This window comes from Scyliorhinus torazame, chromosome 18 (assembly GCF_047496885.1).
Source record: "Scyliorhinus torazame isolate Kashiwa2021f chromosome 18, sScyTor2.1, whole genome shotgun sequence".
Lineage (NCBI taxonomy): Eukaryota > Metazoa > Chordata > Chondrichthyes > Carcharhiniformes > Scyliorhinidae > Scyliorhinus > Scyliorhinus torazame.
Window position 1 is genome coordinate 65,080,762 of NC_092724.1, and position 23,100 is coordinate 65,103,861.

At 56.9% G+C, this 23,100-nt stretch overlaps 1 protein-coding gene across 1 annotated transcript in view; it reads left to right on the forward strand.

Annotated features, from left to right (window-relative positions):
- Positions 1–427: 427 nt before the first annotated feature.
- The window catches only part of palm1a (paralemmin 1a), a 360,072-nt gene continuing 337,399 nt past the window's right edge, over positions 428–23,100 (forward strand). The window contains exons 1-2 of the mRNA XM_072482830.1: positions 428–462; positions 599–644. Of these exons, the coding sequence (XP_072338931.1) occupies positions 443–462; positions 599–644 (66 nt within the window). The 5' untranslated portion in view covers positions 428–442. The remainder of the gene's footprint in view (positions 463–598; positions 645–23,100) is intronic.

The following is a 23,100-nucleotide window of genomic DNA, read 5'->3' on the forward strand; positions in this document are numbered from 1 at the left end:
TTATTATGGTCTGGAATATATTGCCTGAAAAGGCGGTGGGGACAGATTCAACAGTAACTTGAAAAATGGAGTTGGGGAAATACTGAAAAGGAAAATTTGTGGGGTTATGGGGAAGAGGGGGATTAAGTGAATTGTGCTTTTAAAGAACCAACATGGACTTTTAAAAAATCGACACGGACGGTCTCCTCGGTACAGTACGGTTCCAGGTATCTACATCTATTTGTTCACACAAGCACCTTGCCGTCAAAATCTTGCTGTTGTGATTTCTGTGGTATCTGGTTGACGTGGCATTCATCGCAGATCGGAAATGGCTGCTTATATTTGAGTCTCCGCTTCTACTCGGGGTATTATGGTAATGTGAGACACAAACTGAATAATACAGTGAAGAATTGGTGGTCAGTTAGACTGCATTCTACAGCAGGATCTTCTGCAGGCAGGCATCATGAGGCTGGACCAGAACAGGTTCGCAAATCTTTCTCCTGGTTTTAACATTACTAATGGATTACTTGAACATCTCTGTCTTTCAGCAAGAACAGCTCTCGCTAGTTTTTTGTTGACTCATCAAGTATTTTTTTTTCCCCTTGCTTTTCCTTCTCAGGATGTCCGAGACACTGTTCCAACAGGAGAGGCTCCAAGCTATCGCGGTGAGTCTAAATATAACTTCTCAATCTGTCCATTTAACATCCTCACGGGAACTTGGCCTGTGTTCAGCTGAAGACATATTGTACAGCAGGGATTCAGAAACCCCACTCTCACCCTTCCTGGGAGAGAGCTGCCCAAGCCCCCTCACCCGGACATCGACTCTGAGAAATTATAATGGCAAATGCCCGTAAGTGTGACAAGATGATTCTTTTTTAAACCCTGGAACTGGCCAGCATTGTCATTTGGAATCTCAGTGAGAACAAAATTCACCTCATCCACGCTCATTAACCTTGGCTGCATCCTGCACTGCAGGCCTCGGTCCATTGCTCGGGTGTCCGAGGAAGAAAATTTGTTAACCATTAGATTTTGTGAAGGCCTTGTCCGTTCTGGTGGATACACCAATTGAGCTCCTGTACATTTCTTGCATTTGATCCAGTCTTCAATCATGTTCTTTGGGGTTAGATGAATTGACAGTATCTGAGGCTTTGCCAGTCTCCATTTAAAAAAAACTTTCTTACCTTTGTCAAAGTCAAAATTAATTTTTCCAAGCATTTTAAGAATTAAATGTATGCATTGTGCACATTAAAACAAATGGAAACTTTCGGCAAGCCAAAGATTAATTACACTCTTTGTTCTGCAGCAATCACTTTGTTAGGGGGACAGATACCCAGCTAGGCGTTTTTATTTGCAATAATTTGTTGCTGATGGAGCAATCCGTCCTTGGCTGGTTTGATTGATGAGACTGACGATATTAAAATGCTCAATGTGACTATAGCATAAATAATGTACCCACAGCCTGGGAGTGAGACTCACTGTTAGTACAGCAGCAGCATAAAGAGATAAAATCAGAAAAGGCTGCAAAATCTCAGCAAGTCAGACGGCATCTCCAGAGAGAGAAACAGAGTTCATGGAAGAAATTCAATGTTTCCCACCCCACAGGCAAGTTCGGAGGATGGGTATGGGGGGTGCTTTTGATCAGGTGTAGGGTGCAGGGTGGAGATTCAGCCGCCTTTGGTACCCCCACAATCAATCTCTGGATGGGACAACGGATTTCTGACCCAGAAGCTAATTGAGTTAAGGGCCACTTAACGGCCTTATCCTGCTGCTGCTGCTGTTATTCAACCGGTGGGGAACTGGTCATACGGGACAACTGCAATGCCCCCTCACATCTCCTCACCCTTCACACACCCTCATTCCTCACACTATCTCACGCCTCTAGCATTAAATCCCACCCAATGTTTCAGATCACCGGCCATTCATCAGGACTAGAGCGTGTTCAGGGCGGACAGGATTTCAAGCAGACGGTCAGGGAAAAGGGAGGGTGACGAGCAAACGGGGAGAGATCTATGGCAGATTGAAATGATTAAGTGAGAAAAAATATGAAGATGCAAGGCAACATGACATGACCTGTGCACATCAGGGTGAGTGAGGTACTTTGCACTTTAGTTATACGATAAATATATTAATCAAGTAGTCCCCCTTCCTTGGAGTGAAAGTTAGGCATAGGGGCTTCAGAGATTGTGCTGGAACGGAACTTAATTGGGGACTGAATTTATAACTGCCCAGTCAGGAGCCTGAGCCAGGAAACCACACTTCGGAGAAATTGCGCTGGATCTTCGGATTTCCATTCCGGGGAGCAGGGTCGACAGGTGTTAATGGAAATTGGGACCACCGACTCCAAAAAGGGTCAAAGGCAGCAATGGGGCTGCCAGTTGCTCAGGCGATCGTTAAAATATCTCTCACCCCTCACATCACCTGACATCTCACCCCCCCTGACTCCTCACACCCCCCTCACTCCTCACACCCCCTCACTCCTCACACCCCCTCACTCCTCACACCCCCTCACTCCTCACACCCCCTCACTCCTCACACCCCCTCACTCCTCACACCCCCTCACTCCTCACACCCCCTCACTCCTCACACCCCCTCACTCCTCACACCCCCTCACTCCTCACACCCCCTCACTCCTCACACACCCTCACTCCTCACACACCCTCACTCCTCACCCCCCCTCACTCCTCACACCCCCTCACTCCTCACACCCCCTCACTCCTCACCCCCCCTCACTCCTCACCCCCCCTCACTCCTCACACCCCCTCACTCCTCACACCCCCTCACTCCTCACACCCCCTCACTCCTCACACCCCCTCACTCCTCACACCCCCTCACTCCTCACCCCCCCTCACTCCTCACCCCCCTCACTCCTCACACCCCCTCACTCCTCACACCCCCTCACTCCTCACACACCCCTCACTCCTCACCCCCCCCTCACTCCTCACATCCCCTCACTCCTCACACCCCCTCACTCCTCACACCCCCTCACTCCTCACACCCCCCTCACTCCTCACACCCCCTCACTCCTCACACCCCCTCACTCCTCACACCCCCCTCACTCCTCACACCCCCTCACTCCTCACCCCCCTCACTCCTCACACCCCCTCACTCCTCACACCCCCTCACTCCTCACACACCCCTCACTCCTCACCCCCCCCTCACTCCTCACATCCCCTCACTCCTCACACCCCCTCACTCCTCACACCCCCTCACTCCTCACACCCCCTCACTCCTCACACCCCCTCACTCCTCACACCCCCCTCACTCCTCACACCCCCTCACTCCTCACACCCCCTCACTCCTCACACCCCCTCACTCCTCACACCCCCTCACCCCTCACACCCCCTCACTCCTCACACCCCCTCACTCCTCACACCCCCTCACTCCTCACACCCCCTCACTCCTCACACCCCTCACTCCTCACACCCCCTCACTCCTCACACCCCCTCACTCCTCACACCCCCTCACTCCTCACACCCCCTCACTCCTCACACCCCCTCACTCCTCACACCCCCTCACTCCTCACACCCCCTCACTCCTCACACCCCCTCACTCCTCACACCCCCTCACTCCTCACACCCCCTCACTCCTCACACCCCCTCACTCCTCACACCCCCTCACTCCTCACACCCCCTCACTCCTCACACCCCCTCACTCCTCACACCCCCTCACTCCTCACACCCCCTCACTCCTCACACCCCCTCACTCCTCACACCCCCCTCACTCCTCACACCCCTCACTCCTCACACCCCCTCACTCCTCACACCCCCTCACTCCTCACACCCCCTCACTCCTCACACACCCTCAATCCTCACACCCCTCACTCCTCACACCCCTCACTCCTCACACCCGCTCACTCCTCACACCCCCATTCCTCACACCCCCTCACTCCTCACACCCCCTCACTCCTCACACCCCCTCACTCCTCACACCCGCTCACTCCTCACACACCATCACACCTCACACCGCCTCACTCCTCACACCCCTCACTCCGCACACCCGCTCACTCCTCACACCCCCTCACTCCTCACACCACCTCACACCTCACACCCCCTCACTCCTCACACCCGCTCACTCCTCACACCCGCTCACTCCTCACACCCCCTCACTCCTCACACCCCTCACACCTCACACCCCTTCACTCCTCACACCCCTTCACTCCTCACACCCCTTCACTCCTCACATCCCCTCACACCTCACACCCCCGCACTCCTCACACCCCTCACTCCTCACACCCGCTCACTCCTCACACCCCCTCACTCCTCACACCACCTCACACCCCCTCACTCCTCACACCACCTCACACCTCACACCCCCTCACTCCTCACACCCGCTCACTCCTCACACCCCTCACTCCTCACACCCCCTCACTCCTCACACCCCTCACTCCTCACCCACCCCCTCACACCTCACACCCCCTCAATCCTCACACCCCTCACTCCTCACACCCCCTCACACCTCACACCCCCTCACTCCTCACACCCCCTCACTCCTCACACCACCTCACTCCTCACACCCCCTCACACCTCACACCCCCTCACTCCTCACACCCCCTCACTCCTCACACCCCTCATTCCTCACACCCCCTCACTCCTCACACCCCGCATTCCTCACACCCCCTCACTCCTCACACACACTCACTCCTCACACCCCCTCACTCCTCACACCCCTCACTCCTCACACGCCCTCAGTCCTCACACCCCCTCACAACTCACACCCCCTCACTCCTCACACCCCCTCACTCCTCACGCCCCCCATTCCTCACACCCCCTCAATCCTCACACCACCTCACATCTCACACCCTCCACTCCTCACACCCCCTCACTCCTCACACGCCCTCACTCCTCACACGCCCTCACTCCTCACACCCCCTCACTCCTCACACGCCCTCACTCCTCACACGCCCTCACTCCTCACACCCCCTCACTCCTCACACCCCCACACTCCTCACACCACCAAACATCTCACCCCCCCCATTCCTCACACACCCTCACTCCTCACACCCCCTCACTCCTCACACCCCTCACTCCTCACACCCCCTCACACCTCACACCCCCTCAATCCTCACACCCCTCACTCCTCACACCCCCTCACACCTCACACCCCCTCACTCCTCACACCCCCTCACTCCTCACACCACCTCACTCCTCACACCCCCTCACACCTCACACCCCCTCACTCCTCACACCCCCTCACTCCTCACACCCCTCATTCCTCACACCCCCTCACTCCTCACACCCCTCATTCCTCACACCCCCTCACTCCTCACACACACTCACTCCTCACACCCCCTCACTCCTCACACCCCTCACTCCTCACACGCCCTCAGTCCTCACACCCCCTCACAACTCACACCCCCCTCACTCCTCACACCCCCTCACTCCTCACGCCCCCCATTCCTCACACCCCCTCAATCCTCACACCACCTCACATCTCACACCCTCCACTCCTCACACCCCCTCACTCCTCACACGCCCTCACTCCTCACACGCCCTCACTCCTCACACCCCCTCACTCCTCACACGCCCTCACTCCTCACACGCCCTCACTCCTCACACCCCCTCACTCCTCACACCCCCACACTCCTCACACCACCAAACATCTCACCCCCCCATTCCTCACACACCCTCACTCCTCACACCCCCTCACTCCTCACAGCCCCTCACTCCTCACACCCCCTCACTCCTCACACCCCCTCACTCCTCACGCCCCCCATTCCTCACACAACCTCACATCTCACACCCCCTCAATCCTCACAGCCCCTCACTGCTCACACCCCCTCACTTCTCACACCCCCTCACTCCTCACACCCCCTCACTCCTCACACCCCCTCACTCCTCACACCCCCTCACTCCTCACACCCCCTCACCCCCCCTCACTTCTCACCACCCCATTCCACACACACCCTCACTCCTCACACCCCCTCACTCCTCACACACCCTCAATCCTCACACACCCTCAATCCTCACAGCCCCTCACTCCTCACACCCCCTCACTCCTCACACCCCGTCACTCCTCACAGCTCCTCACTCCTCACAGCCCTTCACTCCTCACACCCTCTCACTCCTCACACCCCCTCACTCCCCTCACCCCTCACACCCCCTCACTCCTCACACACCCTCAATCCTCACACACCCTCAATCCTCACACCCCCTCACTCCTCACACCCCCTCACTCCCCACATCCCCTCACTCCTCACACTCCCTCACTCCTCACACCCCCTCACTCCTCACACCCCCTCACCTTTCACAACCCCTTACTCCTCACACCCCCTCACCTTTCACAACCCCTCACTCCTCACACCCCCTCACCCCTCACACCCTCTCATCCTTCACAACCCCTCACTCCTCACACCCCCTCACTCCTCACACCCTCTCACTCCTCACACCCCCTTACTCCTCACACCCCCTCACTCCTCACACCCCCTCACTCCTCACACCGCTTCATCTCTCACACCACCTCGCCCCTCACACCTCCTCACCTCTCACCCCCCTCGCACCTCACATCCCTCACACCCCCTGACCCCTCACACCCCCTCACCCCTCAAACCTCCTCACCCCTCAAACCCCCTCACCCCTCACATTCCCTCACCCTCTCACCCCTCACATCCCCTCACCTCTCACTCTCCCGCACCCTCTCACCCCTCACACCCCCTCACCCCTCAAACCCCCTCACCCCTCACAATCCCTCACCCCTCACACCCCCTCACCCCTCACATCCCCTCACCCTTCACCCTCTCACCCCTCACACCCCCTCACCCCTCACACCCCCTCACCCCTCAAACCCCCTCATCCCTCACACTCCCTCACCCTCTCACCCCTCACACCCCTTCACCCCTCAAACCCCCTCATACCCCCTCACCCCGCACATCCCCCCTCCTCACACACCCTCACCCCTCACACCCCCTCATTCCTCACACCCCTTCACCCTTCACACCCCCTCACATTATCTCATACACCCCCTCTACACCTCCTCACACCCTTTACTCCGAATAGTCCTTCATACCCCTCACTCCTCACACATCCCCCCTCCACACACACCCTCACTCCTCACACCCCCTCACTCCTCACACCCCCTCATTCCTCACACCCCCTCACCTCTCACACCCCCTCACTCCTCACAATCCCTCACCCCTCACCCCCCCACCTCTCACATCCCCTCACCCCTCACACCCCCTCATTCCGCACATCCCCCCTCCTCCCACCCCCTCACTGCTCACACCCCCTCACTCCTCACACCCCCTCACTCCTCACACACTCTCACTCCTCACACCACCTCACATCTCACCCCCCCCATTCCTCACACCCCCTCACTGCTCACACCCCCTCACTCCTCACACCCCCTTACTCCTCACACACCCTCATTCCTCACACCACCTCACATCTCACCCACCCCATTCCTCACACCCCCTCACTGCTCACACCCCCTCACTGCTCACACCCCCACACTCCTCACACCCCCTCACTCCTCACACCCCCTCACTCCTCACACACCCCCATTCCTCACACACCCTCACTCCTCACACACCCTCACCCCTCACACACCCTCACCCTTCACACCCCCTCACTCCTCACACCCCCTCACACCCTCTCCCTCCTCACACCCCCTCACCCCTCACAACCCCTCACTCCTCACACCCCTCACTCCTCACAGCTCCTCACTCCTCACAGCCCTTCACTCCTCACACCCCCTCACACCCCCTCACTCCTCACACCCCCTCACTCCTCACACACCCTCATTCCTCACACCACCTCACATCTCACCCCCCCATTCCTCACACCCCCTCACTGCTCACACCCCCACACTCCTCACACCCCCTCACTCCTCACACCCCCTCACTCGTCACACACCCTCACTCCTCATACCCCCTCACTCCTCATACCCCCTCACCCCTCACACCCTCTCATCCTTCACAACCCCTCACTCGTCACACCCCCTCACTCCTCACACCACCTCACTCCTCACACCCCCTTACTCCTCACACCCCCTCACTCCTCATACCCCCTCACACCCTCTCATCCTTCACACCCCCACAGTCCTCACACCCCCTTACTCCTCACACCCCCTCACTCCTCACACCCCCTCACTCCTCACACCCCCTTACTCCTCACACCCCCTCACTCCTCACACCCCCTCACTCCTCACACCGCTTCATCTCTCACACCACCTCGTCCCTCACACCTCCTCACCTCTCACCCCGCTCGCACCTCACATCCCTCACACCCCCTCATCCCTCACACCCCCTCACCCCTCAAACCTCCTCACGTCTCAAACCCCCTCCCCCTCACACTCCCTCACCCTCTCACCCCTCACACCCCCTCACCTCTCACACTCCCGCACCCTCTCACCCCTCACACCCCCTCACCCCTCAAACCCCCTCACCCCTCACACTCCCTCACCCCTCACACCCCCGCACCCCTCACATCCCCTCACCCTTCACCCTCTCACCCCTCACACCCTCTCACCCCTCACACCCCCTCACCCCTCACACCCCCTCACCCCTCAAACCCCCTCATCCCTCACACTCCCTCACCCTCTCAGCCCTCACACCCCTTCACCCTTCAAACCCCCTCATACCCCCTCACTCCGCACATCCCCCCTCCTCACACCCCCTCACTGCTCACACCCCCTCACTCCTCACACCCCCTCACTCCTCACACCCCCTTACTCCTCACACCCCCTCACTCCTCACACCCCCTCATTCCTCACACCACCTCACATCTCACCCACCCCATTCCTCACATCCCCTCACTGCTCACAACCCCACACTCCTCACACCCCCTCACTCCTCACACACCCTCACCCCTCACACACCCTCACCCTTCACACCCCCTCACTCCTCACACCCCCTCACTCCTCACAACCCCTCACTCCTCACAGCCCTTCACTCCTCACACCCCCTCACACCCCCTCACTCCTCACACACCCTCACTCCTCACACACCCTCATTCCTCACACCACCTCACATCTCACCCCCCCATTCCTCACACCCCCTCACTGCTCACACCCCCTCACTCCTCACACCCCCTCACTCGTCACACACCCTCACTCCTCATACCCCCTCACTCCTCATACCCCCTCACCCCTCACACCCTCTCATCCTTCACAACCCCTCACTCCTCACACCCCCTCACTCCTCACACCCCCTCACTCCTCACACCCCCTCACTCCTCACACCCCCTTACTCCTCACACCCCCTCACTCCTCACACCCCTTCACTCCTCACACCCCCACACTCCTCACACACCCTCACTCCCCACACCCCCTCACTCCTCACACCCCCACACTCCTCACACCCCCTCACTCCTCATACCCACTCACCCCTCACACCCTCTCATCCTTCACACCCCCACACTCCTCACACCCCCTTACTCCTCACACCCCCTCACTCCTCACACCCCCTCACTCCTCACACCGCTTCATCTCTCACACCCCCTCGTCCCTCACACCTCCTCACCTCTCACCCCCCTCGCACCTCACATCCCTCACACCCCCTCACCCCTCACACCCCCTCACCCCTCACATCCCCTCACCCTTCACCCTCTCACCCCTCACACCCCCTCACCCCTCACACCCCCTCACCCCTCACACCCCCTCACCCCTCACACTCCCACACCCCTCACACCCTCTCACCCCTCACACCCCCTCACCCCTCAAACCCCCTCATCCCTCACACTCCCTCACCCTCTCACCCCTCACACCCCTTCACCCCTCAAACCCCCTCATACCCCCTCACCCCGCACATCCCCCCTCCTCACACACCCTCACCCCTCACACCCCCTCATTCCTCACACCCCTTCACCCTTCACACCCCCTCACATTATCTCATACACCCCCTCTACACCTCCTCACACCCTTTACTCCGAATAGTCCTTCATACCCCTCACTCCTCACACATCCCCCCTCCACACACACCCTCACTCCTCACACCCCCTCACTCCTCACACCCCCTCATTCCTCACACCCCCTCACCTCTCACACCCCCTCACTCCTCACAATCCCTCACCCCTCACCCCCCCACCTCTCACATCCCCTCACCCCTCACACCCCCTCATTCCGCACATCCCCCCTCCTCCCACCCCCTCCCTGCTCACACCCCCTCACTCCTCACACCCCCTCACTCCTCACACACTCTCACTCCTCACACCACCTCACATCTCACCCACCCCATTCCTCACACCCCCTCACTGCTCACACCCCCTCACTGCTCACACCCCCACACTCCTCACACCCCCTCACTCCTCACACCCCCTCACTGCTCACACCCCCTCACTCCTCACACCCCCTTACTCCTCACACACCCTCATTCCTCACACCACCTCACATCTCACCCACCCCATTCCTCACACCCCCTCACTGCTCACACCCCCTCACTGCTCACACCCCCACACTCCTCACACCCCCTCACTCCTCACACCCCCTCACTCCTCACACACCCCCATTCCTCACACACCCTCACTCCTCACACACCCTCACCCCTCACACACCCTCACCCTTCACACCCCCTCACTCCTCACACCCCCTCACACCCTCTCCCTCCTCACACCCCCTCACCCCTCACAACCCCTCACTCCTCACACCCCTCACTCCTCACAGCTCCTCACTCCTCACAGCCCTTCACTCCTCACACCCCCTCACACCCCCTCACTCCTCACACCCCCTCACTCCTCACACACCCTCATTCCTCACACCACCTCACATCTCACCCCCCCATTCCTCACACCCCCTCACTCCTCATACCCCCTCACCCCTCACACCCTCTCATCCTTCACAACCCCTCACTCGTCACACCCCCTCACTCCTCACACCACCTCGCTCCTCACACCCCCTTACTCCTCACACCCCCTCACTCCTCATACCCCCTCACCCCTCACACCCTCTCATCCTTCACACCCCCACAGTCCTCACACCCCCTTACTCCTCACACCCCCTCACTCCTCACACCCCCTCACTCCTCACACCCCCTTACTCCTCACACCCCCTCACTCCTCACACCCCCTCACTCCTCACACCGCTTCATCTCTCACACCACCTCGTCCCTCACACCTCCTCACCTCTCACCCCGCTCGCACCTCACATCCCTCACACCCCCTCATCCCTCACACCCCCTCACCCCTCAAACCTCCTCACGTCTCAAACCCCCTCCCCCTCACACTCCCTCACCCTCTCACCCCTCACACCCCCTCACCTCTCACACTCCCGCACCCTCTCACCCCTCACACCCCCTCACCCCTCAAACCCCCTCACCCCTCACACTCCCTCACCCCTCACACCCCCGCACCCCTCACATCCCCTCACCCTTCACCCTCTCACCCCTCACACCCCCTCACCCCTCACACCCCCTCACCCCTCACACCCCCTCACCCCTCAAACCCCCTCATCCCTCACACTCCCTCACCCTCTCAGCCCTCACACCCCTTCACCCTTCAAACCCCCTCATACCCCCTCACTCCGCACATCCCCCCTCCTCACACCCCCTCACTGCTCACACCCCCTCACTCCTCACACCCCCTCACTCCTCACACCCCCTTACTCCTCACACCCCCTCACTCCTCACACCCCCTCATTCCTCACACCACCTCACATCTCACCCACCCCATTCCTCACATCCCCTCACTGCTCACACCCCCACACTCCTCACACCCCCTCACTCCTCACACACCCTCACCCCTCACACACCCTCACCCTTCACACCCCCTCACTCCTCACAACCCCTCACTCCTCACAGCCCTTCACTCCTCACACCCCCTCACACCCCCTCACTCCTCACACCCCCTCACTCCTCACACACCCTCATTCCTCACACCACCTCACATCTCACCCCCCCATTCCTCACACCCCCTCACTGCTCACACGCCCTCACTCCTCACACCCCCTCACTCGTCACACACCCTCACTCCTCATACCCCCTCACTCCTCATACCCCCTCACCCCTCACACCCTCTCATCCTTCACAACCCCTCACTCCTCACACCCCCTCACTCCTCACACCCCCTCACTCCTCACACCCCCTCACTCCTCACACCCCCTTACTCCTCACACCCCCTCACTCCTCACACCCCTTCACTCCTCACACCCCCACACTCCTCACACACCCTCACTCCCCACACCCCCTCACTCCTCACACCCCCACACTCCTCACACCCCCTCACTCCTCATACCCACTCACCCCTCACACCCTCTCATCCTTCACACCCCCTCACTCCTCACACCGCTTCATCTCTCACAATCCCTCTCCACACCTCCTCACTCATCACACCCCTTCACTCCTAACACACCCTCATACTCCCTGAACTATCACATCCTCTCACTCCTCACATTCCCCCCCCAACATGCCTCACAGCCTTCATGCCCCATCACTCCTCATGCCCGACCACACCTCCTCACCCTTCACAACTCCTCACAGCCCCTCATACTTTCACACCCCTTCACTCCTTACGCACCCTCACTCCTCATTCACCCATTACACCCCACAGACCCTCATCCCTCATCACAACGCCTTACTCTCACACATCCTCACTCTTCCCACTCTCTCTCTGTCCACAGCCCCTCACACCCCCTCACTCCTCACACCCCTCATTCCTCACACCGACTCACCTTTCACTCCTCACACCCACTCATCCCCTCAAACCACTCACCCCTCAAAACAACTCGCCGTTCACACCTCTTCACCCCTCAAAACAACTACCCTTCATACCTCACCCGCTCACTCCTCAAACCTATTCACCACTCGAACCCACTTGCCCCTCACAACCCTTAACCCTTCACCCCATTCACCCCCCCACACTCCTCATGCCTCATCCATGCCACCTCAGCACCCTACCATCCCTTGACCCCCTTACCCTTCATGTCAACTCTATGCACCTATAATCACCCCCTCAGAGTGTCCGTACCAACCTAATGTCCATACCTGCCCCCACCCACAAGCCTTTCCTCTTACACCCGCCATGCCAACTCACCCAGGATCCACATGGGCAGACCTCGCAAATCATAATGAAAAAAATTAATGTTCTAAGGGATTTTCTCAATTTTAGGTAGAGTGGTGTAACACGCGGAATAAGCAGTATGGAAGCAGCGAGCCCTAACCCCAGCTCACGCTGGTATATCGTTTGGCTCATAGAAAGAAAAAAATGAAGGAGCAGTTTCCATGAAGTAAGGCTGGCAGGATGGGCTCTGATTGAGCATGCTCTCACCAACAACTTACATTTTACAAAATTGGTGCATTGCTTTTAAAGGGAACCCTGATACAAAACGTAAAAAATAGAGCAACCCCGAACATTCTCCTCCCGCCCACAGGGGAGCCCCACCCCCCACAGAAGACCCCCCTCCCCCTTTCTCTATGGACATAATCACCCTCCCCCACACTGGCTCTCCGTGCTTTTCCCCAGCATTTACCACTGGCACTGCAGGGGCATTTCCCTGGCAATGCCAGGAGGAAGTGCCTGCGCAGTGCCTAGTGCAATGCTGGTGAGCTATGCCGGGGGCTAGTGCTGGGTGGGGGAGGTTACTTATGTCAGGCTGTATTACCAAAAGAGATCTCAATTGGTATTGATAAAAATGCATTTTTAAATGCATGTAAATTGCTTCAAGTAGTTAATCCATGATGAAAACATAAATTTGTATTCATTGCCCACACAAAAGACTTGGAGCAGTCAATCAAATTGTAAATTTACAAGGCCCCCCACTGTGATAATGGTAGATTGTGGAATCAGGCATGCAGCATTAATCCTGGAATGGGAACCCATAGATGGCTGGACAATTTGCAAGTACTGATTTTTTTTCAACTGCAGAATATTGTTGTTTTTTTTAATGGAGCTTTGGGATTTAAATACCTTAACAGTTTGACAGTTCCATTAAATACATTTTGACACACATTTATGTCTATTTTTAACAAATATGAAGGGCACCTGACCTTTCACAAATGACACCTCACCTCTTCCAAAGGGGTACCTGGACCTCTCCAAAAGGGTGGCCTACCTCTACAAATAATTGCAGCAGCTTTAGATCTTTTGTTCAAATGTCTAACACTGACAAGTCATGTTTTGGACATCACACTAATGAAAATTGTTTCTGTTTGGAGGTAGCTGCATTTTTGCAAGCGCAACTGCCTCCATGAGCCATGGACATATAAACTATAATCTGCTCCCATTCGCCCCCTGGTCAAAATGGTGAGGTGCTGGGTTTGGGGGCAGGACGTCCAGAATCACTGCTCTGGCACCATTTTGACTAAGATGGAGACCCAGCTCATTGGCATCAAAATCAGCCCTTTTCCATCCCAGGAAAGCAATCACATGATTACATTCCAACTTAGTGGGCCACAGTTTATAAAGATTATTATTAACTATTATATTAGTTGTTCCAAATTCCCCACCCACTGTCCAGACTTCAGACAATGGAGAGAGATGTCTGACTGTATTCCTAGATTTCCCTGGAAGCATCAACAGATAGCCAGCGTGCAGTCCAGTGAACTCTGAGACTGCTGAAAACACTTGTGAGCGCGATTGTGGCTGGAGGTGGATCCACCATGCTGCAATCTCACAAGGATCATTTGGCATCAGAATATAACTTGATGGAATCATTGAACAGAGCAGCTACTTCTCTTCCCGAGATTACACAGGTTGGGTGTCTGTAGTGTTCATGTTGCTGCAAACATGCACCAATAATATGGCGGTGCGGGTTTGAGGGCTGAATTGCCTATTCCTGCTGCTAGTTCATATGTTAACATGTCTCATTGGAATGATGTTACCATATTATAATATATATACATAACATAAGAACTAAGAGCAGGAGAGGCAATTCAGCCCTCGAGCCCGCACCGTCATTCATAAGAACTCGGAGTAGGCGTAGGCCATTCAGCCCCTCGAGCTCACTCCACCAGTCAATATGATTATGGCTCAACTCCACTTTCCTGCCCGTTCTCCATGACCCTTCAACCCATTACTAATTGAAAATCTGTTGATCGCCTCTTTAAATTTACTCAATTTTCCAGCATCCACTGCAACTCTGGGGTAGTGAATTTCACAGATTCACCACACTTTGAGGACGTAATTTATTCTCAGCTGTTTTAAATCTACTGCCCCTTATCCTAAAACTGTGACCTCTCGTTTTCGATTGCCCCACAAGAGGAAGCATCCGCTGCAAGACTACTTTGTCAATACCTTTCATCATCTTGAGCTGGATTCTCCGCAGCCCCACGCTTATATCGCGTTTGGCGCGGGGGCGGAGAATCGACTTTTACGCCCGAATTGGGCCCGGGCCGATCCCGGCGGAGAATCGTTACGCAGTGCAGCTGGGGGGCCATTGCTAGAGAGCCTCCCAGCGATACTCCGAAATCGACCAGCCGGGTTCCCGACGGCGTGGTCCTAACCACGTATGGCCGGTCGGGATTCAGTCCACGGCTGCCCTGGTGGGGGCGGGGGGATTCATCACCGGGGGGCGGGGGCCTTATGGGCGGCCAGGGCAGTGATCGGGCGGGTTGGACAAAGCGGCGCGAGGCCGATCGTGCTGGTCTGCGGTCCGAGTCCGACATGGCACTCGATGCGGCCGCTGGAGGCTGCCGCTGTGAGCATGCGCAGACTCGGAAACGGAAGTGCGAGGGCCCATATCCGCAGCCGGGTGAAGCTCCCCCGGTCCCTGCCAGACCCTTTCCAGCTAAGTGAATTGCTCTTTATATTTTGCAGGAAACTGGGGTGAAATTCTCCGGAAACGGCGCGATCTCCGCCGACTGGCGCCCAAAACGGCGCAAATTAGTCGGGCATCGCACCGCCCCAAAGGTGCGGAATGCTCCGCAGCTTTTGGGGGCCGAGCCCCAACCTTAAGGGGCTAGGCCCGCGCCGGACGAATTTCCGCCCCGCCAGCTGGCGGAAAAGGCCTTTGGTGCCCCGCCAGCTGGCGCGGAAATGACATCTCTGGGCGGCGCATCCGTGGGAGCGTCAGCGGCCGCTGATGGCATTCCCGCGCATGCGCAGTGGAGGGAGTCACTTCCGCCCCCGCCATGGTGGAGACCGTGGCGAAGGCGGAAGGGAAAGAGTGCCGCCACGGCACAGGCCCGCCCGTGGATCGGTGGGCCCCGATCGCGGGCCAGGCCACCGCGGGGGCACGCCCCGGGGCCAGATCGCCCCGCCCCAGGACCCCGGAGCCCGCCTGCGCCGCCTAGTCCCGCCGGTAAGGTAGGTGGTTTAATCTACGCCGGCGGGACAGGCATTGTAGCGGCGGGACTTCGGCCCATTCGTGCCGGAGAATCGCGGGGGGGGGCCCACCAACCGGCGCGGCGCGATTCCCGCCCCCGCCGAATATCCTGTGGTGGAGAATTTGGCAACCGGCGGGGGCGGGATTCACGCCTGCCCCCGGCGATTCTCCGACCCGGCGGGGGGTCGGAGAATCTCGCCCAAGGGGAGCGAAACGCCAGCGTTTTTACGCCGGCTTGGGGACATAGCCTCATTTTTGGAGAATCCAGCCCATTATATACCTCAATAGGATCCTGCCTGATCTGATTGTGATCGGAACTCCATATTCCCGCGCTCGTCAAGAATTGATCTACATTAAATACTAAGACTCCCTCTGCCCGCTCACGTGGATGAAAAAAGTCCCACATCACTATATCAAAGGAAAGCAAGGGTATTCACCCTATTTTCCTGGTCAATATTTATCCCTCAACTTATATAAATAAAGCAGATTATTTAGTCATTATTAAATTGCTGTATGCGGGAACTTGCCGTGTACAAATTGGCTCACACGTATCCTACATTATGACAGCCACTTAATTGGTTGGAAAGTGCTTTGGGATTTTTTTCTTTCTTTGAATAGCTTATTTACATGGAAGGACCAAACAACATGGTAGAGCTGACCAATGCATTCAATTCCTACCGTGCAAAAAGAGGCCATTTGGTCCATCGAGTCTGCCCCGACCCTCCGAAAAAGCATTCCAACCAGACCCACTCCTGCACCCTTTCCACCATAACTCCACCCTAGTAACCTGCACATATCTGGACACTAAGGGACTATTTTAGCGGGGCCAATCCACACAGCCTGTCCATCTTTGTACTGTGGGAAGAAACCGGGGCACCCGGAAGAAACCCACGCAGACATGGGGAGAAAGTGTGAACTCCACACAGACAGTCAGCCAAAGTTGGCGTTGTGAGGCAGCAGTGCCATCATGCTGTCCAATTTCCTCAACATTTTCTCTTTCATTTTTCCTCTCTGTTCCCCAGAAGGTCTCCAGAGTTAATCCTGGGATAGTTATGATGGGCACGGTTCTCCACCTCACAGCACCCCAACACCCTCTTTGGCTCGGGCAGTGTTCAATCTGTCTTACAGCACAAAAGCAATTAGCTGTTCCGTGCTATCTTCTTCTGGGCCGGGATTCTCTGAGCCCACGCCGGGTCGGAGAATCGCTGGTGACATGTGAAGTTCCAGCCACGCTGCTCCGACGCCGGGAAGCGATTCTCCGGCGACCGGAGAATCGGTGCCAATCGCGCCCGCGCGGTCGACGCGGCGCCGGTTGGGGGCCGCTGAAAGAGACCCCCGCGGCGATTCTCCGCGGTCGACTGGCCGAATTCCCGCCGAGTTCCGCCGAGTCCCCCCGGCGTGGTTCCAACCTGGTACCACCTGGCGGGAGCTTGGACCCGCGGCCGCGCTGGCCGTCCTGGTGGGGGGACGGGGGAATTAGACTCTGGGGGGGGGCCACGGCGTCCAGGCCCGCGATCTGTGGCTACCGATTGGCGGGCACCCGCGGTCTGGAGGTGGCCTACCTCCTTCCGCGTGGGCCCGCTGTATGCTCCGCCATGTTGTGCAGACCTGCGCCGGCAGTGCAGGACCGCCTTTCAGCGCCGGAGCATCGCGCAGCACTCCGGCACCGTGATGGCCCCGTGAGGGCCGCTGAATCGTTGGGCCAGGATGCCCGCTGACGTCAGCATGCACCACTCCGGTGCTTACGCTGGCGTCAGCACTTGGCCGGGATTTCTGAGAATCCTGGCCCTGGTCTTTTAACGTAGCCATGCTGATAGTGGCTGGGTGGAGGCGAGTTGAAATTAGCCCTTTGCAGGAGGGTGAAATGCGTGCCATTGTCATTCAGTGGCCGCGTTTACATAGTGCCTGGTTTTCCGTGACTTTGATGGGTTATCGATTCATGAGCATCCATTTCCAGCAATCAGACTGATGTTCACCGACCCTTTCACCCAACCTACACCCGCTACCGCCACCCCAACACTTATGGTTTTAGTGCTTTGGGAGTTTGTCTCGTTTCTTGGCTATCTATAACAATAAGGCTCAGAGTTTAACCATAATCCCTGCAGTGCAGAAGGAGTCCATTCGGCCCATTGAGTCTGTACTGACCCTCTGAAAGAGCACCCTACCTAAACCCACTTCCGTGCCCCACCTCGCAACCCTGCCTGACCTGTACATCCCTGACAGTAAGGGCAATTTCAGCATGCACAGTCCACCTAACCTGCACATCTTTGGACAGTGTGAGGAAACTGGAGCACCCGGAGGAAACCCACGCAGACACCGGGAGAATGTGAAACTCCACACGGACAGTGACCTAAGGTCGGAATTGAACCCGGGACCCTGGCACTGCGAGGCAACAGTGCTAACCACTTTGATTCTTTTTCTTTTTATACACAATAAACCTATAAATAAAAATGGTCAAAGATTCTAAATAGATTTACTGAAGAACTATCTGTTTCTTCAAGTAATAATTGAGCTCAGGACCTGTGAGCAGTGTAATTTGACTGTCCTATGTCGACCTTTTGTTAACTCACTTCAGATTGTTATTGGCCTCAGTTTTCATCCCAGGTGCAGGCCTAGGAATTGGAGACTAATTTAATTAGGAACATGCTGACAGGAATGTAACTAAAACCACCCATTTCCTCTCACACAACAATGGAGAAGGGTCTCTCAGCATATCTGAGGGAGTGCTGAACTGTCAGAGGTGCAGGTTTTGGATGAAATGTTAAGCCAAGGACCAATCTACCTGCTCACTTCAGTGTAAAAGATCCCATGGTGCTGTTTTGAAGAAAATCAGGGGAGTTATTGCCAGTCTTCTGGACAATATTTATGTTTCAAAATTGTCTGGTAATTATCACATTGCCATTTGGGGGAATTTGATGAATCCAAATTGTTAGGTCTCCTCCCTTAAAACGGTGACTACACTTCAGAAAGAAGTCTCATTGGCTGTAAGGTGCTTTGAGATATCAATTGGCTTGTCAAATTTGCCCCCTCTATCCCCCTCAGGGCTCACCTTTAGGCCCATTCACTCGCCCCCCCCCCCCCCCCCCCCCCCACTTCAGGGCCCCACTTCAGGTCCCTCCTCCCTTCAGGCCCCTCTCAGTCTCCCATTCAGGACCCCCCCTTCATTCCCCTCCCCTGTTCAGCCCTCCCCCCATCAGACCCCCCCCTTCAGGCACCCTTCAGCACCACCCCCCCCCCCTTTCAGGCCACTCCTCTCCCCTGAGATCCCCCTTATGGCACTTCTGCTTAGTAGTGCCAACCTGGTGACATGGACTCTGAGGGTGTAAAAGGGTGAATACCCTCTCTACACTTACCTCCAAGGTGCCGAAGAGGTACTTCCGGGAGGTGGGAGTCGGAGGGGTGGTGGGGGGGGGGGGGGGGGGGGGGGGTGGCTTGGGCTGGGCTGGAGGGGCTCAGGTTGGAGGTCTTTACCGGGATGGGGCTGGTGTGGTAGGTCTTCCCTGTGTAGAATTGAAAGCCTGCACTGCCTGAGAGCCTCCGCTGTACCTGGTCTCTCTAGGAAGCCTTTCAGAACAGAGAGACAGCCTCTTTCAAACAAGTGGTTAAACGAACACTTGCTTAAAAAAGGAAGCACTTCAGAGTTAATGGGCCGTGAAGAGCTACATAAACAAACAAATCTAATCTCACCTTTGAAATAGCCTGGACCTGTCAATCAAGAGGCTTGTAATAATAATAATCTTTATTATTGTCACAAGTAGGCTTACATTAACACTGCAAAGAAGTTACTGTACAAATCCTTTAATCGCCACACTCTGGCACCTGTTCGAGTACACTGGGGAGAATTCAGAGGGCGGGATTCTCCGACCCCGTGGGATCATGCCAGGCCGGTCGGAGACCATTGGCAGCGGCGCCCCCCGGTAATTCTCCAGGCCCCGATGGGCCGGGCGGCCACCTGTTTTTGCCCCGTCCCGCCAGCGTGGATTGGACATGGTCCCACATGGTGGGACCTGGCAGGTAAGTTGGCTGGTGCGGTCCTCGGGGGGGGGGGCGCGGGTGGAATCCGACCCTGGGGTGGTCCCACGGTGGCTTTGCCTGCGATTGAGGCCCACTGATCTGCGGTCGGGCCTGTGCCGTGGGGGCACTCCTTCCTTCCTCACTGGCCCCTGTAGGGCTCCGCCATGGCCGGCGTAGAGAAGACACCCCCCACGCATGTGGCAGAATATGCTGGCTAGTATGCGCATGCGCGGAACCACGCCGGCGGTTTTGCGCATGCGCTAACTCGCGCAGTCCCTTCAGCGCCGTCTGGCACGGCGCCAACCCCTCCGGCGCTGGCCTAGTGCGGAGAATTCCCCTACTTCCGGTCGGCCCGACGCTGGAGTGGTTTGTGCCGTTCGCGAAGAATCCCGCCTAGAATGTCCAATTCACCTAACAAGCTCCTCTTTCGAGACTTGTGGGAGGAAACTGGAGCACACGGAGCAAACCCACGCAGAGACGGGGAGAATGTGCAGATGCCGCACAGACAGTGACCCAAGCTGGGAATCAAACCTAGGTCCCTGGCGCTGTGAAGCAGCAGTAATAACCACTGTGCTTCCATGCCGCCCAAGAAGGTAATGGATCATGAATTTGAATGTAAACAATGCAATTTAAAGCTTTTAGGCTTCTCAGCATGCCCAGAGTCTTGTTTGTTAAACAGAATGAAATTAACTGTGAAAAAAGCATTTCAAGTTTTCCAAGACATCAAAGGCAAGACTTTCACTGTCATCTGACAGATCTTTGAACTTGACATGCTGGGATTATTATGTTATGCCCACAATCAGGATTCTTGTAAAACACAATGAGAGGTTTATTAAGGGTGTTGTTCATACAATCAAAGATGGTAATCAGCCCAAAAGCCCGTGGAAACACTATTTATCCAACAGATCCCCGATACGTTGGCCAGAATTTTCCGGCCATTGGGATTTTCTGTTCCTGCCTACAGCGCACCCCCATCCATGGGTTTCCTGGCGGCGTGGGGTGGCTTCAATGGAAAATCTCATTGACAAGCGTCGGCAGTAGAGAATATATGGATACAATTCAATTCAATAAGATAGTCTCTGCGATGAACGTCTATTCCTTTTCGATAGAATTAGGTATTCTTGAACTAGGTTACTTTCGACCTCATGAGTGCCCTTATTCCTTTTTGCAGATGGTACTTCTTTATTAGTTCTTTCAGTATCTGTCACTATCGGCGTTGAAAAGTCCTCAGAAACAGAATCTATACTCATCACTGTACATGGGGCGGGATTCTCCGACCCCCCGCCAGGTCGGAGAATCGCCGGGGGCCTGGTGTGAATCCCGCCCCTGCCGGTTGCCGAATTCTCCGGCACCGGATATTCGACGGGGGTGGGAATCGCGCCGTGCCGGTTGGCGGGCCCCCCACCCCCCGGCAATTCTCCGGCCCACGATGAGCCGAAGTCCCGCTGCTGGAATGCCTCTCCCGCCGGCGAGAATCAAACCACCTGCCTTACCGGCAGGACAAGGCGGTGCGGGCGGGCTCCGGGGTCCTGGGGGGGGCGCGGGGCGATCTGGCCCCGGGGGGTGCCCCCACGGTGGCCTGGCCCGCGCTCGGGGCCCACTGTTTTCCTTCCACCTTCGCCACGGTCTCCATGGTGGAGGAGGAAGAGACTCCCTCCACTGCGCATGCGCGGGAATGCCGTCAGCTGCCGCTGACGCTCCCGCGCATGCGCCGCCCAGAGATGTCATTTCCGCGCCAGCTGGCGGGGCACCAAAGGCCTTTCCCGCCAGCTGGCGGGGCGGAAATTCGTCCAGCGCCGGCGCCCTTAAGGTTGGGGCTCGGCCCCCAAAGATGCAGAGCATTCCGCACCTTTGGGGCGGCGTGATGCCCGACTGATTTGCGCCGTTTTGGGCGCCAGTCGGCGGACATCGCGCCGATACCGGAGAATTTCGGCCCATGTTTTTGTTGTGTACATCAGAAGGTTAATGCCATTAATAATATTTTTCTAGAATGCCAGCTCCAAGGAAGACTGATCATCTGTTATGTTCTCCGAAATATGTAGGTCATGCCCTGTGCAATAGTCTGGCCATTAGTGCCACATGGTAAAGCTGAAAATTGCGGCCAAACCACAGGCACAGTCACATCCTGAAAGGCTAATCTGAGCCGCACTACCAACAACATACTGATTGAAGAATAGATATTGGCAGGAATGCTCCAGCCGTTTGTACTGGCGAGATATTCTGGTGCTGCTGATGGCAAATCCCTTTCACGGGTTTCCCTGCGGGGCGAGGGGGGGTGAGTTGCATTGACGGGACACCCTGGGCGGGATTCTCCCATCTGAAGGCAGAGTGTTGACGCTGTTGTAAAAATTGGAGAGTTTAACGACGGCGTCATCGGACCGCTAGTTGTAGCGATCCCCTGGCCGACAGGAGGCCAGCATTGCACTGGAGCGACCCACGCTGCTCCAGCTGCTGATACTGCCGTCAAATGGGCGCCGCGGGTCTGCACATGCGCGCTGTAACCGGCGCGAATGCGTGCATGCACGATCGCCTCCTTCTCTGCGCCGGCCCCGATGCAACATGGCGTACGGCTACAGGGGCCGGCGCGGAGCAAAAGCGGCCCGCTGATCGGTAGGCCTCGATCGCGGGCCAGGCCACAGAGAAGGCCCCCCCCCCCCCCCCGGGGTCGGACTCCCCCTCCCCCCACCAGGCCGCCCCAGACAGGATGGCTGCCGGGGTCCCGCCAGGTAAGACCAGATGTGAATGGCGCGGGCGGGAGTTGGGCATTTTTGGGCGGCCACTTGACCCATCCCGGGCGGAGAATCGGCGGGGGGGAGCCGTGTAGAGCAGCCCCTGACCGGCGCCGCACTGACCGCGCCGGTGAGAATGGCGGCGATTCTCCGACCTGGCGGTGCCCCAGGTTGCCGGCTGTGGGATCTTAGG